At 41.2% G+C, this 18,402-nt stretch overlaps 1 protein-coding gene across 6 annotated transcripts in view; it reads right to left on the bottom strand.

The window, feature by feature from the left end:
- Positions 1-18,402, bottom strand: part of LOC5518827 (stimulated by retinoic acid gene 6 protein-like) — a 34,328-nt gene that overhangs the window by 5,249 nt on the left and 10,677 nt on the right. For 4 of the 6 annotated variants that reach the window (XM_048721721.1, XM_048721720.1, XM_048721722.1 and 1 more), the window contains exons 4-18: positions 17,903-18,054; positions 17,675-17,795; positions 16,337-16,394; positions 15,087-15,218; positions 14,514-14,593; positions 13,574-13,635; positions 12,934-12,995; positions 12,285-12,357; positions 11,586-11,661; positions 11,170-11,227; positions 10,111-10,159; positions 9,473-9,584; positions 8,438-8,545; positions 7,673-7,836; positions 3,464-3,604 (exon numbers count right to left, since the gene is read on the bottom strand). In XM_048721721.1, coding sequence (XP_048577678.1) covers positions 3,464-3,604; positions 7,673-7,836; positions 8,438-8,545; positions 9,473-9,584; positions 10,111-10,159; positions 11,170-11,227; positions 11,586-11,661; positions 12,285-12,357; positions 12,934-12,995; positions 13,574-13,635; positions 14,514-14,593; positions 15,087-15,218; positions 16,337-16,394; positions 17,675-17,795; positions 17,903-18,054 — 1,448 coding nt within the window. The remainder of the gene's footprint in view (positions 1-3,463; positions 3,605-7,672; positions 7,837-8,437; positions 8,546-9,472; positions 9,585-10,110; positions 10,160-11,169; positions 11,228-11,585; positions 11,662-12,284; positions 12,358-12,933; positions 12,996-13,573; positions 13,636-14,513; positions 14,594-15,086; positions 15,219-16,336; positions 16,395-17,674; positions 17,796-17,902; positions 18,055-18,402) is intronic. The other 2 variants (XR_007306512.1, XR_007306511.1) reach the window with 1 other exon arrangement.

Genomic DNA, 18,402 nt, shown 5'->3' with positions numbered 1-18,402 from the left:
GACCCCGAGAGGCGCACTGAGGTATCTGTTGATGCCAGTCCCGTTGGTTTGGCCGCCATCCTATTCCAAGTAGAACCCAAGACCGAGGCGAGACACGTCATAACTTATGCGAGCCGGTCTCTGACGGAAACAGAACAGCGATATAGTCAGACGGAACGAGAAGCCCTCGCGGTGGTATGGGCATGTGAGTATCTGCGTCTATACCGTCACTGGTTTGCCGTATATGTATAGGTATACATATACGGCAAACCAGTGACGGTATACACGGATCACAAGCCCCTGGTGTCCATCTACGGCAACGCAAACTCAAAGCCACCCGCAAGAATCGAGAGATGGGCGCTGAGACTTCAGCCTTACCAAGTCACCGTAAAGTATCAGCGAGGTGAAGAAAACCCTGCGGATTACCTATCCCGTCATCCAACAAAGTTCGCAGCTGAGACAAGCAGAAGGTGGCAGAAGAATATGTCAATTATCTCACAAAGACATCTACTCCAAAAGCCCTAAAATCACAAGACATCGAGAAAGCGACAGAGAGCGACGCAACACTGCAGGCTGTGGCCGAAGCCATACGCAAAGGGAACTGGCACAGTGCGGTCAAGCGTCCAAGTGTTGACAAGACAGATTTTCAACTACTCGAGAGGGTAAAGGATGAGCTGACGATGAACGAGTCCGGCAACCTTATTCTACGCGGAACACGCATAGTCATCCCCAAGAGTCTACAACGTCACGTGGTGGAGCTGGCGCATGAAGGTCACCAAGGGCTAGTGAAGACCAAATCACTTCTACGTGAGAAAGTGTGGTTCCCCAACATTGACAAGCAAGTCGAAAGCATGGTGAAGTCGTGTAGCGCGTGTCTGATTACTACACCCGAGAGTACGCGAGAACCCCTACAAATGTCTCCTCTCCCGAAGGCACCATGGACGGAAGTCAGCGTGGACTTCGCTGAGCTAGCGAGCAAGGAATACCTTCTGCTGATCGTCGATGACTACACGAGGTTCCCGATCGTCGAAATCGTGTCTTCTACCTCCGCAACAACGGTACTGCCCAAGCTGGACAAAGTGTTCTCGGAATACGGAGTCCCTGAAGTAGTGAGATCGGACAACGGTCCCCCATTCAACGGCAAGGAATTCGCATCATTCGCAGATGACCTCGGATTCAAGCATCGAAAGGTCACTCCCAAATGGGCAAGAGCGAACGGAGAAGTGGAGAGGTTCGTCCGGACCGTGAAGAAAGTGATCAAGACTGCGAAGACGGAGAACAAGAGTTACAAGCAAGAAATGCAGAGGCTGCTGAGAAACTACCGCGCAACGCCTCACAGCACGACAAGAGTCGCTCCAGCAACAGCGTTGTTCGGAAGGCCGCTGAGAACGAAGTTGCCTCAGACCGCAGTACCCTGCGCCGATCAAGAGATCCGACAGCGTGACCAAGCGGCAAAGGAGAAGATGAAGCAGTATGCGGATAACAAGCGGTATGTCAAACCTTCGACTCTAGCGGAAGGAGATACGGTTCTAGTGAAGCGGGACGAATCAAAGCGGAAGAGCGACACACCATACGACGCAAGACCACGCATGATCGTAGGAAAGAAAGGTTCTATGGTCACAGCGCAAGACGAGGATGGTGTCAAGGTCACAAGAAACTCGTCCTTCTTCAAGAGGGTACCTGCACCTGCGGAAGACCAAGATGATGTCCCCGATCAAGATTCACCTACCCCGGCAGACGTCACCCATCCGCGGCGTTACCCGCAACGCGTACGATCACGCCCGCACAAGTTAGATGACTATGTTTGCGACAAGTAGTCATCTCCCAAACGAACTATGTTAGAACTGTTGATTTTGAACTTTATGTTTAGAGCTAATGATAGACTAAAGGACTTAGTTTCCCCAGGTCATTTTGATTGTATACTTTAATTTAGTTTGAATTACGTCTACTATATATGTGTTAGGTTTTCTCCAAAGAAGGGAGAAATGTAATGTTGTTACTGTCACCTTGGTAACGCGTGATTTGAGTTGATTTTATGACCAAGCATGTAACTAGCGAGTCAGTCGTTTGCTGACCGTTGACCAGCAATGTAGTAAAAGAACCATTCACTATTCGACTCAGTCTTTATTCAAGACACCAAAATATTACACATGGTAAATATGCAAATCGCGCGCTGTTTTTCCTTCAAACAAAATGGCTACCGTTGAAAAAGCTACTAAAAGTGCCAGAAAACAAACAGTTTATCGAGGCAAAGTGCATGTAAATCATGGAATGATCACAGGGGATAGTGTTTCGCTTCTTCCTGTCTTTAGGAGTCACATTTCTCGACAGAACGGAAATATAGTTTGATTCCAGTCCTGCCAGAGCTGCATGTAAGTTTATAGTTCATTGTAAATTTACCAACAGTAAAATTCGTCGTTTGCATGTGTTTCAGCTTTTACTGTGTCTAAAATTATTCTAAATTCTGACAAAAAAATTGAAAGCAGGACGCCATTTTGTTTTTTCTTAACATTTATTCGGTGGATAACATTTTATTCGACCTCTATCGTCCGGATAACTTTAACCGCTGGTAACTTTTATTCGGGCTTTGTGCATCCGAATCACACCACTCGGATTACTTTTATACGCTGGATACGGACTTAACCGGTGGGTAAGACTTATCCAGGCTTTGTGCAAGCGACCCCTGACGTTTAGGAGTTGGGCCTATATTTTACAGGCGGCTCAGGACGTAATGGTAATGAAAGACTTAATGATTTAGATTTATGATTTAGATGCGGCTGCATTCAGCCAGGATCGATTACGCCAATGGGGGTACTTTATGCTTGCATCTTCTCGAAAGATACGAGATACGCTCATACTTGAAAAGAAGAGATATGACAGGCATTCTTTTGCGACGCGGCGATCCGCCCCCCACCCCCACCCCCCTCCCATTAATCTATCTATCAATCTATCTCTTCTATTGATTTGTATTTATCAACAGGGGAGTGCCTGAGGAGTGGGCTCGATTTAACGGTTATTTTATCACTTCTACATTTCGGGAGGTGCCTCAAGAAACGTCTGTAAACGACATGACGGAAAAACATGACTTAACGCTTAAAATAAGCTCATTTCAGATCTAATAAGGCGGAAAATTTCTCTAAGTACTTAGTGAGTAATAGCAAACAAAATATCAAATGCGACTTTTTTAAAATTGATGCGACTTTTTGTAAAGTGTCAATTTGAAATTTTAGCTTTTCGTCCCTGAGGTCATACAAAGCGCAAGGATGATCAAGGAAAAAATATCTTAAAAAGCAAAAATCTGGGTATGTGTATTTCGGCCTCACGTTATTTGTGTTTCAAAAATCAGTCCGGAATACAAGGAACCGATGGCCATTGTAATAAATTGTGTCTTCTCTCTCTATCTCGAATTGCGAATTTACAGGTTTTTTCGTCATGTCTCTATAAACTAAAGTATAATACAGTGTGTGCCATCAAACATACTCACCAAAGGCGACTTCTTCGATATCCACGGCGTTATTTGTGTGTCGCGGCCAGGTTGCGTTCAAAAGCAACTGACAAAATACCAGCATGACGGGGTGGCTGTGGGCTTTAAGGACGTTGATGAAACCGACGTACGACAGGTAGCCTGGTAACGAGTGCACAAAAATACAGTAAGCGAACAATTCGACTATATTAGAGTGGGGCAATAAAACGGGGCTGGGGGTCTCGCGTAATGGTATCGCCAATGTTCCCATGCTATATTTTAGCCATGTTCACATTGGAAAACGGTTAACTATCAGCGGGGTCATTATTTTCTTAATTAATTTTCTTAATTGTTTAAACACATTGACCCCTCAACCGGCCTGTACCGGCTTTGGGAAGTACCCACACCCCAAAAAATTCATAAAAGCAAACTAAACACAACAAGATGAAGATACTCAGGCGTCAGTCTAAGGGATAAATGGTCTTGAAGATATACATCCAACCAAGGTGTTGGCAACTACTCTTAAGCCAAATAATAGCACAGGTTCTTTGACAAATCTCAAATCGAACAAGGAGAGAAAAGCAGAATCACCCCTCTCAATAAAACGCTCAAAATACCACACAAGGGAGAGAGATCAGCACACACAGCTCAAGACACAAATAGATACCTTTATTCTGATCCTCCAGGTACATTTCCATGGCCTCAAAACACAATGTCCACTCCTTGAAAGATTGTACAACCACGAAGATGTCTTTACGTATTGCAAAGCATTCTGGGAGATCCAGGGGAAATTTCACGAGGGGAGGGCCAGTCAACACTCCTCTCCCCAAAGTCAGATTGTTTTTTAGAAGTCATTTCACCCCGAAGCCAAACAAATCAATCCCAGGTCATACAGACCCAGAGTAGCAGTGTAAACAATTTTGGAATTAATTTGGTTTCAGAAAAGAAAGCATTTAGGAGAGCTGTAGTGATTCATTAGAAAATTATTTTCTCATCCAGGCAAAGCCAAACAAGGAAAAAAATCATCATGAACCTTTGCTTGCAAATATCCATAAGCAAAGCACTCAATTATGCCCCAAAAGACTTCATGATGTCCTGAGACACTCTCCTAATATGCTCATAGCTGTATTTTTGATGAAAAATACAAGCAACCATCAACTTGTGCTGGCTTCAGCACAACGACGAGGGATTAAAAGTGGGGACCGCAAAGCACTGTTGGAAAGCTTGGATACCGCTGACTAGGTGCAGCTGTGTTTGACTTTGATGGGCTGTATAAAACTCAGAATAGGGGGGGAGGTATCTGTTTTCTGTCTGTTTTTTTTTTGTAAATTCAGCTCAAAAAATAGCCAGGAGTCAATGGGTTAAGAGGTTTCTTGGAAAAAGTTGTGTCACTCGCTGTGCCTAGGGATGATCAACTTGATATCTAGTGGGTCGGAAACAATATACAAAATAAATATTTTTCGAGCAGGCCAAGAGAACAGGAGATCCTTGGCTGAAAGGTACTGCGTTATTCCACAGAGGGTGTTTAGCCTTGTCCCAGTGTTGGTACTGTTACATTAAGGGCGTACTTACCTTTGTCCAGTGTTGGTAATGTCACATCAAGGGCGTACTTACCTTTGTCCAGTGTTGGTACTGTCACAAGCGCGTACTTACCCTTGTCCAGTGTTGGTACTGTCACATTAAGGGCGTACTTACCTTTGTCCAGTGTTGGTACTGTCACATTAAGGGCGTACTTACCTTTGTCCAGTGTTGGTACTGTCACATCATGGGCGTACTTACCTTTGTCCAGTGTTGGTACTGTCACATCAAGGGCGTACTTACCTTTGTCCAGTGTTGGTACTGTCACATCATGGGCGTACTTACCTTTGTCCAGTGTTGGTACTGTCACAAGCGCGTACTTACCCTTGTCCAGTTTTGGTACTCTCACATTAAGGGCGTACTTACCTTTGTCCAGTGTTGGTACTGTCACATTAAGGGCGTACTTACCTTTGTCCAGTGTTGGTACTGTCACATCATGGGCGTACTTACCTTTGTCCAGTGTTGGTACTGTCACATCAAGGGCGTACTTACCTTTGTCCAGTGTTGGTAATGTCACATCAAGGGCGTACTTACCTTTGTCCAGTGTTGGTACTGTCACAAGCGCGTACTTACCCTTGTCCAGTGTTGGTACTGTCACATTAAGGGCGTACTTACCTTTGTCCAGTGTTGGTACTGTCACATTAAGGGCGTACTTACCTTTGTCCAGTGTTGGTACTGTCACATCATGGGCGTACTTACCTTTTTCCAGTGTTGGTACTGTCACATCAAAGGCGTACTTACCTTTGTCCAGTGTTGGTACGGTCACATTAAGGGCGTACTTACCTTTGTCCAGTGTTGGTACTGTCACATCATGGGCGTACTTACCTTTGTCCAGTGTTGGTACTTTCACATTAAGGGCGTACTTACCTTTGTCCAGTGTTGGTACTGTCACATCAAGGGCGTACTTACCTTTGTCCAGTGTTGGTACTGTCACATCATGGGCGTACTTACCTTTGTCCAGTGTTGGTACTTTCACATTAAGGGCGTACTTACCTTTGTCCAGTGTTGGTACTGTCACATCAAGGGCGTACTTACCTTTGTCCAGTGTTGGTACTGTCACATCATGGGCGTACTTACCTTTGTCCAGTGTTAGTACTTTCACATTAAGGGCGTACTTACCCTTGTCCAGTGTTGGTACTGTCACATTAAGGGCGTACTTACCTTTGTCCAGTGTTGGTACTGTCACATTAAGCGCGTACTTACCTTTGTCCAGTGTTGGTACTTTCACATTAAGGGCGTACTTACCTTTGTCCAGTGTTGGTACTGTCACATTAAGGGCGTACTTACCTTTGTCCCAGTGTTGGTACTGTCACATCAAGGGCGTACTTACTTTTGTCCAGTGTTGGTACTGTCACATCATGGGCGTACTTACCTTTGTCCAGTTTCGGTACTGTCACATCATGGGCGTACTTACCTTTGTCCAGTGTTGGTACTGTCACATCAAGGGCGTACTTACCTTTGTCCCAGTGTTGGTACTGTTACATCATGGGCGTACTTACCTTTGTCCCAGTGTTGGTACTGTCACATCATGGGCGTACTTACCTTTGTCCCAGTGTTGGTACTGTCACATTAAGGGCGTACTTACCTTTGTCGAGTGTTGGTACTGTCACATCAAAGGCTTACTTACCTTTGTCCAGTGTTGGTACTGTTACATTAAGGGCGTACTTACCTTTGTCCAGTGTTGGTACTGTCACATCATGGGCGTACTTACCTTTGTCCCAGTGCTGGTACTGTCACATTAAGCGCGTACTTACCTTTGTCCCAGTGTTGGTACTGTCACATTAAGCGCGTACTTACCTTTGTCCAGTGTTGGTACTGTCACATCAAAGGCGTACTTACCTTTGTCCCAGTATTGGCACTGTCACATCAAAGGCGTACTTACCTTTGTCCCAGTGTTGGTACTGTCACATCAAAGTCGTACTTACCTTTGTCCCAGTGTTGGTACTGTTGCATTAAGGGCGTACTTACCTTTGTCCCAGTGCTGGTACTGTCACATCAAAGGCGTACTTACCTTTGTCCCAGTATTGGTACTGTTGCATTAAGGGCGTACTTACCCTTGTCCAGTGTTGGTACGGTCACATTAAGGGCGTACTTACCTTTGTCCAGTGTTGTTACTGTCACATCAAGGGCGTAATTACCTTTGTCCAGTGCTGGTACTGTCACATCAAAGACGTACTTACCTTTGTCCCAGTATTGGTACTGTTGCATTAAGGGCGTACTTACCTTTGTCCAGTACTGGTACTGTCACATCAAAGGCGTACCTACCTTTATCCCAGTATTGGTACTGTTGCATCAAAGACGTACTTACCTTTGTCCCAGTATTGGTACTGTTGCATCAAAGACGTACTTACCTTTGTCCCAGTATTGGTACTGTTGCATCAAAGACGTACTTACCTTTGTCCCAGTATTGGTACTGTTGCATTAAGGGCGTACTTACCTTTGTCCCAGTATTGGTACTGTTGCATCAAAGACGTACTTACCTTTGTCCCAGTATTGGTACTGTCACATCAAAGGCGTACTTACCTTTGTCCCAGTATTGGTACTGTAACATCAAGGGCGTACTTACCTTTGTCCCAGTATTGGTACTGTAACATCAAGGGCGTACTTACCTTTGTCCCAGTGCTGGTACTGTCACATCAAAGGCGTACTTACCTTTGTCCCATTGTTGGTACTGTTGCATTAAGGGCGTGCGGTCAATGCGAGGGAGGAACACGAAACCGAGAATCAAGCTCTTCAGTCCACGAATGACGGCAGAAACAATCCCCACGATGACGTTATACATGAAGAACACCAACGACATCACGCAGAAAAGGCGTCTTGAAAGATAAGATAGCGAATCATACGGACATGTGTTGTTTAGTATTTTTCGAAGGGGGTAGGGGGTATTCAGTGATAAACACATCTTGGGGAAGGGTTCGACCACGGGCTATAGAATAATCTGACTCCGAAATGAATTGTTATGCCTAGTCAGTGTGTTAGTGTTGAATACAAGCACGTATTCCTACGCGCCGACTGATTTGAACTGTTGCGGTATTTTCAATGGAATTCGGTAAAATGAAGCATAAGGCTTTATTTTGAGACGGTGTGTGTGTGTGTGTGTGTGTGTGGGGGGGGGGGGGGATGGATGATTTCGTGTGAGCAAGATATATTTTTTTCTTCTTGGCTATTGGGCAAGATTTTCTCCCCCTCTATTGGTGGTGTGAAAGATACTTTCCTCGCTGCAGGATTTTTTTTCTTGTAAAAAATGGCTTGCAGGACATTTTGTATCAGAATCATCCACCCCCCCACCCCCCTCCTCGAAAGTTAAATGATCCGTCCCTTAGATTTCTGCTTATTATTTTTTCGTCCAATATTGGATAAAAACAGAAAACAAAGGTGTAACTGACATGGGCTTATTACAAACAAAGCTGAACTTACTGGTTGTCAATGGTAACAGTGACGTCAGGCAACTGTCGATCACGGAAGACGAACAGCGAAAGTAATTTCTGAATTGCCATAATCAGTACAGTGACAACAAGTACAGGCCTTGAATTAAAAACAATAAATTAATTGCATTGTTGATCTCTGTTATCCTATCATCGTACTTTGTAGCGATGTCATTATATAATTCTCATTACAAAGCACTTTCCCTTATTTTTTTTTGCTTCCCAAACAAACTGAGCTACTTCTTTTTTGGTTGCACTCTCCTGTTTCATACTAATCACCTTCATTGCAGGAGGCATTGCTTTTAGATTCTGTTTTGTTGCCTTCCAGGCCAAAATATGGAGTGAACGCCCCTCCCCTGCCCGAATGTTGAAGATGCGGAGCGCGAGCTACAACGGCGAAAAACAATTTCAAATTCAAAAAGCCAGACGTGAAATCTACTCCAACCTTGAAAACTTCAAGTTTCAAGGTCTATCGAGTACAGAAACGTTTGCACTGAAAACTTTTCCTTGTTCGCTATGATAAAAATAAAGTTCCACGCTTGTCTATACTTTTTTGGGACTACAAAAATGAGTACATTTTATTAAAGCTAGTTTAGAGTAGAGCGTTAAGTATGATATATTACCCCTGCCGCCGCCGTCGTTGTTGCTTAAATTCCCTAGTGTTTCTCGAGGGAAGGGTATCAAAGCTTGATATCAAGTTATGTAAGACGCACTGTCTTAAATTCGGAAATGCTCAAATTGTACACAGATCTTGCATTAAAAAAGATACTGCTGTTATTTATGCGCCTTTTTAAAATAATAATGGTAGTGTAAAAACGACAGAATCCTTGTATCTGAAAGCCATAGGAATGTTCATAAGAACATAAACAAGGATTCTGCAGCGTTTGGATCATGGATTTGAATTTTATTTACGCTTATTTGCTTATTTTACTTGATACCCATGAGGCACTGCGGGTTATGATACACTCTCCGAGTGCAACCTTATTAAGTCAAGTTAAGAATCAAAGTTTGATAGAAATCAACTTACAGTATGCTCAATGATAGGCTTTTCAGGATAAGTTTCACTTTCTCTTCAAGTCGTGGAATAATTGCCATAATTACAAAGAGGAGAAGCAAGAATATGAACAGAATTATCATACCTGGCAAAAAAAAGGAAAAAAAATACATTAATGATAAAATGTGATTTATCACACTTGAAAATAAATAAATAGCTTCCACACAGGAAGTAAATTAGTAAATTTGTGGATTTGTATAAAGTTTCCAATAAAAACACCTATCCCGCTGTTAGAAGTGAGTGTTTTAATCACATTTGTTTAAATAAAATACCGTAAGCTTGGGCTCCCTGTGGTCTCAACTAATAGATAATACTCCAATAGGAGATCACGTGACTGTTTGGGTGGCAAACTAGCGCGCGCTCAGGCTTTTTGCAGCAAAATAACAACAACAACAAAAAGCCACTTATTCAGCGCTTACGAAAAAAATCGGGATTCTTCTTGTTCACAAAAGGGTTTAGTTTCATTCAAAGACTTTATTTCTTCGTCGTTCTCTGGTGTGACGGTCAATGTTTTTGCTTGATTGTTTTGAATTACCTAGAGAGGTCACGTGATCTCTTAGCGCAACACTCACAAACAACGTAGAAAAACATGGTTTTGGAGGCAAACTTACTGAGTATTGTGTAGCCGATCTGGAAGCCACAATAACTCAAACTTCGCCCCTGCAACATATAGACAAATAAAAATATAATAGCTGTGAACGGGCGAAACAAACAAACAAACAAACAATTAAACAAACAAACAGGCAAAAAAAAACACCAAACAAAGAAAGATAAATAAACGCATAAAAGCAATGTATCTTGTTTAATTTGCTAACCATCAGGCAACTTTTAATTATATTAGCTATAGTTAGCTATAGTTTCTGTTTAATGGTTATGACCCCCAATACACTGAAATCTTTACCTTCATGGAAAACCCAAAAACTTTACATTTTGCGATAAATCTTCTTTGTCATCTATCTTGGATTATGTATCAGTTATCATGAGCAAACTTAGCCTCCGCAACCTCAAATTAGGCACCAATCTTTAATGACTACAGCCTGGGACACTATATGCAGGTTTCTTCAATAGAAAATGCTTTTGCTCGCTCCCGCATCACGCCTCGCAAGCAATGCGTCTCCTTTGCTCAACGGTACTAACTAACAGATACTGTAAAAACAGCCGCTTTAATACTCGCTTGGGGACGCGCATTTTTCTAGGGACGCTAACATTTACTACCGTTCAAATTACTCAGCGTCCATTGTCCTGTCAAATTAAGAAACTTATCTTCCTGGGAAATGGTAAGGGACGCTAACTTAATTCAATTATCACTATCAAGCTATTGCTATTGTAAACATGCACATTAAATCAATGTTCTTTTTGTACTTTCATTGTTCTTTCATGGGGTCACATCCACCTCTGCTTTTCTGTTCTTACTAACAAGACAAACAAACATCTTTTTATCACGATAAAAAAACAGGATATGATTAATTTGAGCACGTTGTAAGTAAATTCCTAAACTTGTACCGATCGAATTAGAATCACGTTTGAGAAACAACCCGTAAAATACGTAAAACAATTATAATCGCAATCCCAAAATCACTTACTCAAAATCTTTGCAAAATCTAAAATAACCCAAAATACCCGGTCACACTGAGGTCAAAGAGTTAATTGTCCTTTTCTGAGGTTCTTACCACCAGATGAGAAGGCTTTCTGTATGATCTTGTTTTAAAGGACAGAAGCACATGGTCCCTGGGAAAAGATAAAGTAATTTCACAACCTCGGGAGGGAAACAGGGGAGTTAGCCTTCAGTCTGGTTCCTGGTGTTATCATCATCAGCAGCAGTAGAAGAATAATATTCATCGTCATCATCATCATTCAGTAGCAGCAGCATTATATCATAACATCATCGCCATCATCATAACCACCATCATCACATCATCGTCATCATCATCATAACATCGTCATCATCATCACCATTATCATCGTTGTCACCATAATCCTCATCATAAACATTATCTTCATCACCATTACCCTCGCCATCAGGTTTATACATTTAAATGAATGCATAAGAGGATGCGACAAGCATGTTTCAGACCAGCAGTATTACCTGTGGCACTTGGCGAAGTGAAGCATTTGAAGAATCGTGAGCGTCGTACAAATGACCGCAGCCGCTATGCAAGAATCTAAACAAAAACACAAACAAAAAATGAGGTCTTCTTCTTCTTCCATATAACCCCATCTCATTCTATGCAAAGATTCTAATGAGGTATTATAATGTCAACAAAAACGATAATAACAAAAATATAATAAGTAAAGTTACATAAGTCAATGCAAGTCAAGGTCCACCAGAGATGTAGCAATGAGAGTATAGTCAACTGCCAACAGACATTTTCGTAAAAAAAATTAAAAATAAACGAGGCCTCGGCCTCAAAACTTCGGGGGTGGGGTAACATTCAGAAAATATTGTGGGGGAGGGGGGGCAGGGGAAAAGCCACGCCCCTACTGGTCATTTTCTTATAATTTGCAAAAAAGGGGGGGGGGCATGTGCCTCCTGTGTCCCACCCCCTGCTAAGGCCCTGGTTCAGACTGCACTTGACTGTATACTCAAACTTTAAAATTGATGATACAGTAGCTAGCCAACTGGATAAATTTTGCATAAAATTTGTTCCTTTATTTTAAGTTTATATTGAGTTTTTACGTTGTTTTGTTACACACTTTTATTTCTCGTTGTTTTAGTTTTAGCATCTGGAGGAAAATACATGTCACCCAGAAAGTATACATATATCCACTACGTTTAGCCAGTTACCTTTGAAAATGTCATTCGCGAAATATCGATGGAAGGGGTCAATTTCAGCTAACGCCAACTCAGCAACGGTCAACTGAAAACACACACACACACACACACAAACACAAAACAAGAATAAAGTTAAGCTTGTATGAGTTTCGTCTAAAAGATGCTTGCGTTTGATCATATGGAAACGGGCCTGATTTTTTTCATGCAACTTGTAAACTTCATTTTGCAAACTCGATTTTGAGTAGCCTGAGTTGCAAACCTGAAGGGTTGAGAAAGGAGCGGGAAGGAGATAAGGCAATCGGATCTATCATTCTCTCCAGACGTGACTGGTCTAACCCTCATTTTCCCGAGCCCTTAGCGCTTGCTACACAGGCTAGATTTTGAGAAGACACCAAATTTCAAGTGTATGTACTTGTTTAGTCTGCTCTCTTTTAGCTGAGTTGTCAGTCCTGTAGCAGGCCTCGAAATATGGGGGGGGGGGGGGGGGGCACAATACATAAACATTAAGAAAATATTGGAGGGGCACATCCACGCTCCTACTTGTCATTTACATAAAATTTGTGAGAATATTAGGGGGGACGTACCCCTAATGCTCCACCCCCTGCTACGGCCCTGGTTGTAATTAAACACATAGACTACACGTCACTTATTTTTTACTTACAGCATAGATAGATACAGCGATCACTGCAAACATGCTCACGATCTGCGTGGAAAACTTGAAGTCTGTGAAAGAAGCACAGTGGGCATCGGTAAGAAGTAAACAATAGTAGAAAAGGAGGGGGCTAATTTCAAGCAGTAAACCTTGACCTCTCTAAAGCCTGGTTTCTATATAGTCATAGCAGTCGTAACAGTGGTCTGCAAAAAATCCCTCGCGACCCTTAGGACTTTTTGGAAACACTCGATGGGACGACCATTATGACAGATAAAACCGAAGCGATGGGTAGTGTCACAGTCGTCAGAGATAGAATCAGTTCTATAAGTTTCCATATAGTCGTAAGGGTCGCGAGGATTTTTTAACAGACGACTCTTACGACTGTTACGACTATATGGACCTGGCTTGAACGAATCAAAATCAATTGGAAATAATTTAGCTGTAGGTTTCAAAGTATGTGAATTCAATGCGTTACGAATGTCATGCGCCACTCTCTTTATGTGCCGTTCAAATGCAAATGCAAATAAAGATGAGACAATCAAGAATTTTGTCAAATGCAATGCGATAATAGAATTAACAATAATGGAAAGTGAAGACACTTTTGAGTATTTCTTATCTCCTTCCTTCCACAAGGAAGAGCACAGCATACCGGTTCTTGTGGTGTAGATCTTTTTCAGTAACTTGATGTACCACCGATCCGTGTTCACCGTGCTATGGAAGGCAAAAAAGAAAAGTGAACATAAAATAGTCAGGAGAGAAAAGATTGTTACAATATCACCATCTAAAAGAATCGAAGCCTTCATCGAAAGAAAGCTTCTATCGTATCCACTTAATTCAAAAAACGCTGTCAGTACAAACGGCAAAAAGCTGATGGCGAATGACAGTTCCAAGACGGAAAGGTGCTAACAGGTACTAATTATTCACATACTTTTAAAAGAAGGCTTATCAAGCCGCCATTTTATACTCCCGCTCAATGACGAGTCGAACAAAGAATCCATTTTCATCGGCTGATTCAAGCAAGTAACCAAGACATGTTCAATCAAAAATCGTCAATAACGTATTATACTTTATTCGTAGATTGTTATTTTGAAGTTTCATTGAGGAATAACCGTTGTATTTTCAATGACAAACAATAACAGGAGTGGTTGATTCACATTCTTTAATCGTTATAAATGAACTCCAGCGATGCCGCAGCCTAAGATCTACGGCCTTAAAGAATGTCATCAACTTCTCCATTGTTATTATTTATAATTAAAAATACAGAATAAATTAAAAATAACCATCCATCATTGAAGTCTATTATACTTTAGTAAATGATATTTGTTGAAAGTTTCTCAGTTACTCACTTGAATTTGCCGGGAAATGGATTATTTGTGTGACTTGGCATTTAGCGGGAGCAAAAAATGGGAGCGTGATTGGCCTTCTTTAAATTAACGTATGATTTATCTATATTTTCCTGCAGTCGCGAGCGAATGTTTAAACTTTGAATAAATCGCAATAATTACGCTGAGAATGTTTTTATGATAAAAGCAATAAAAAGATTATAAACCAGGAATGAACATGGTAAATGGCAGTAAGGGTTTCACTACCTTGATTCTAGCTTGTTTCGAAGTAACAATCTCACGTGGATTTTGTCGTGTTCCTCAGCTACTGAGGGATGTCTCGAAACCTTATAAGTGACAAAATGGATTAACAATCAGGGGTACATAATCAGGGTTAGAGGGCCCCTTGCAATGCTAAATATAAAAACGTCAAGGCCTACTTCATATTACTGCGAGAGAGGTTCGGGTGGGGACAAAGACCACTTTTTTGCCGTTCAAACAAGCAAAACAGTTGAACTATTCAGGATTTGGCTTTCTGTGAGTATATTTGCTAATCTTGCTTACTTAAACATAGTTTGATAATTTTCATGATTTCTTTTTATTTCTGTCGAGTTGGTAAAAGAACAATGCGCGAACCGCGGGGGACTAGGAAAAAAAGAGGAACAAATCCTCACGTGCAGTAGTGGGGTGGTGGTTACTAAAAATAGCCAGTATGGGAATCGACATGGCGCGTGGGTAATACCAAAGAGTCCCTCTCTTATCTTATGCTCTCTTGATGCAGCCTAATTTGAATCATATTGTACAAGGGTAGGAGAAGTTCACCAAAGTTCTACGTCTTACCTGATTTGTAATTTCCGTTCTTTTTAGAATTTTCTTGGTTAAACATCGGCAAAAACAGAGGAACAAGATGATATGACAAATGATGATGGGTAACTGTACCAAAGCGCCGTAATACTGTGATATCCCGGTACTCTGAAACAAGAAGTGTCAAACGATATCATACCAAAGTTGGAAATATTTGGCTTAGTGGCAAAGAGCTTCGCGGACCCATGAACATCTGCTTTCGGCAAATGAACATCAGAATGCCTTAATTAGAAATAGAGATTATGTAATATTTTGGATAATATGAAGCGTTCATGCTCTAGCCCCCTATTACCTTAATGGCGACCAACCACTTCTTTATTATTTTTTTTTTACAACTAAAAATACACCTTTCAATTTACAAGAAAACTTCAAAATAACCACACGATTGAAGTAAAATAGCTTAAACCAGGACCTGCGGTATAAGGCGCGTTTTCGCTAGACTCTGTTGGGTGCAGAGCTCAAGAAAAAGAAGCAAAAGAGATATGTTCACATTTGAAATAATGTCTTAAACATCAAAAGTGCAAAGACAACTAAATTTTCTCTGGTGACTGGACAGATAAGAAATAGAGAATGAAGCGATTTTGTTATTTGAACATGCGGGCTAAATAATAGTGTCATTTCAAACGAGCGCACACAGTTTTTGTTGTTGCTGCCGTAGAAAACAGCTTCCAAGAAGCTCGCCGTTATTGTCTTGTGTATACAGAACATTCCTTCCTTCTTCTGCTTTTTGGATATTTACGGAGCTCTGCACATGACATACCGCGGGTCCTTGTTTAAACACGAACGTGCACTATAAAAAGAACATGCCAAGCAAGGCAAGCTATCATTCGTCATTTGATTTCACTCAGTGCAGAAGTCCGTAGATGCAAAAAGAAATAGAGTTCAAAATCGGCTGAAAACACACCATTCAAGTAAACACAATCTATTTATTGGCCTTTTCTTATAACAAAACGAAAAATAAGGGGGAATTAGGTTTTGAAGTGATGAATTTTGCAAACCTGTTATGTTTGTCTGCGCCCGCACCTGAATGACTTTATTTCAGAGGTCAGCACTGGATGTGAATGACGACGACTTGCGCGAGAGCTTGCGAAAAAGAGGGCGGAGCATCCTTTTATAGCGGGCGTGTTTAATAACAATACTTTATTGAAAGCACCTCTAGTCAATGGAAATGAATTCTTTGAGTGAGTCGGTATTTATATTGTGCTGGAGCGTAAACTGGCACTGACCTCAAACTCGTTGTATGGGTTGGTACAGTAGGAAACTGCAACCAAAAGTCCAACCAACCTGCAATCACAACGTACATTCAATTTAGTTTTAAGCCGGAAACAACATTCTTAACCACAGTAGCAGGGGGTGGGGAACTGGGGGAACTTGCCCCCCTTTAATATTTTCAAGAATCATAAGGGAATGACCAGTAGGGGCATGGCTGTGTCCCAAAACATTTCCTGAATATTTCTGTATTGTAACCCCCCCCCCCCCCGAATATTTCGAGGCAATGTTTCGCAATGTTAATAGAGGGGATTAACTATGGCAACATCTATCACACAGGATAGATAATAAGTTCATGAGGTAACATTTATCACACAGGAGAGATGATAAGTTCATGAGGTAACATTTATCACACAGGAGAGATGATAAGTTCATGAGGTAACATTTATCACACAGGAGAGATGATAAGTTCATGAGGTAACATTTATCACACAGGAGAGATGATAAGTTCATGAGGTAACATTTATCACACAGGAGAGATGATAAGTTCATGAAACTTTTTTCACACAGGAGAGATGATAAGTTCACGAGGTAACATTTATCACACAGGAGAGATGATAAGTTCATGAGGTAACATTTATCACACAGGAGAGATGATAAGTTCATGAGGTAATATTTATCACACAGGAGAGATGGTAAGTTCATGAGGTAACATTTATCACACAGGAGAGATGATAAGTTCATGAAACTTTTTTCACACAGGAGAGATGATAAGTTCATGAGGTAACATTTATCACACAGGAGAGATGATAAGTTCATGAGGTAACATTTATCACACAGGAGAGATGATAAGTTCATGAGGTAATATTTATCACACAGGAGAGATGGTAAGTTCATGAGGTAACATTTATCACACAGGAGAGATGATAAGTTCACGAGGTAACATTTATCACACAGGAGAGATGATAAGTTCATCAGGGCTCCTACACACTCTCATGCCTGCCTGAATATTATGCATGCTCATACTCTCATCATGTGACTCTTATTAAATTTGGAAATATTTAAATCTGACTGTGAGCTTATGATACAAAGCTTATCTCCTATATTGATGAGGGTTTTCTATAAACTTTCAAGTATTTATTATTTATATGATATTATTTATAATTTAACATGTAGTTCAATTATTGATTTAAATAACACGGTCGGGGTGGGGGGTAAAAATTGGCCAGTTGCTATTCCTAAGGGGGTGCTTAACTGATCTGACATTTGACCACACCCAATTTGCCTTGTCTTAGGGGTAAAAATTTTTTGCAGACAATCACCTCCGTCTGTTTTTATTCAGTTACTTCACTCACCTCAGCAAAGTGTAGGCCATCCCGAGTATAGCACCTACTAATTGCTGGTTTGTTGACAAGCAAGCAAAGAATGGGTAATTGAGGACTACATAAAGTAGGACCATAGCAACATTTTTAAACGCTGTGATAGAAAAAATATATAAAAAGGTGAGTTGTACTGTACAGAAAACTTCCGCAGGGTAGCAACTTTGCAAAATTGAGCAAAGATGTTTGTGTTAAATTGTTCACCTTTTTTCCAGGGTGAATTGAAAGCAGCTGCATATGACTGAACGCCAAAAATGGCACTCACAGCAAGATTTATGCAGGATCCAGAAACTGCCCCAAACACCATTGCAAACATAAGTCTGTTCTTGTGGTGATCTTGTAGGAAATTCATTGGACTTAAAGAGAAAAAAAATAGAGTGTTGTTGACAGAGGTGCATTTAGTAGAAGGAAGGACATTGAATATGGTTGACAAAAATGGAGACAGAAAACAAAGACCTCGGTGATCCTAGATACTAATCCCTCAGATACTAAACAGATACTCGGCCAAGGGGGTTAACTTCATAAAAAAAATGTATAAAAACTCCTATTTACCTAGTAAAATCAGCTAGAATCAATGGAAAGACATTTAGTTTCTTAAATTATTTACAGGAACTTCTGAAATTTGTGTGGATCCTAGACTAATGTCTGATTAGAATATTTTGTAGGCGCTTGATACTTTCTGTGCAATACAGGGAATGGCTATA

The sequence above is a fragment of the Nematostella vectensis genome, chromosome 14 (genome assembly GCF_932526225.1).
Source record: "Nematostella vectensis chromosome 14, jaNemVect1.1, whole genome shotgun sequence".
NCBI classification, from domain to species: Eukaryota; Metazoa; Cnidaria; class Anthozoa; order Actiniaria; family Edwardsiidae; genus Nematostella; species Nematostella vectensis.
Note: the sequence above shows the minus strand (reverse complement) of the source record. Positions and strands in the feature narration are given on the sequence as shown.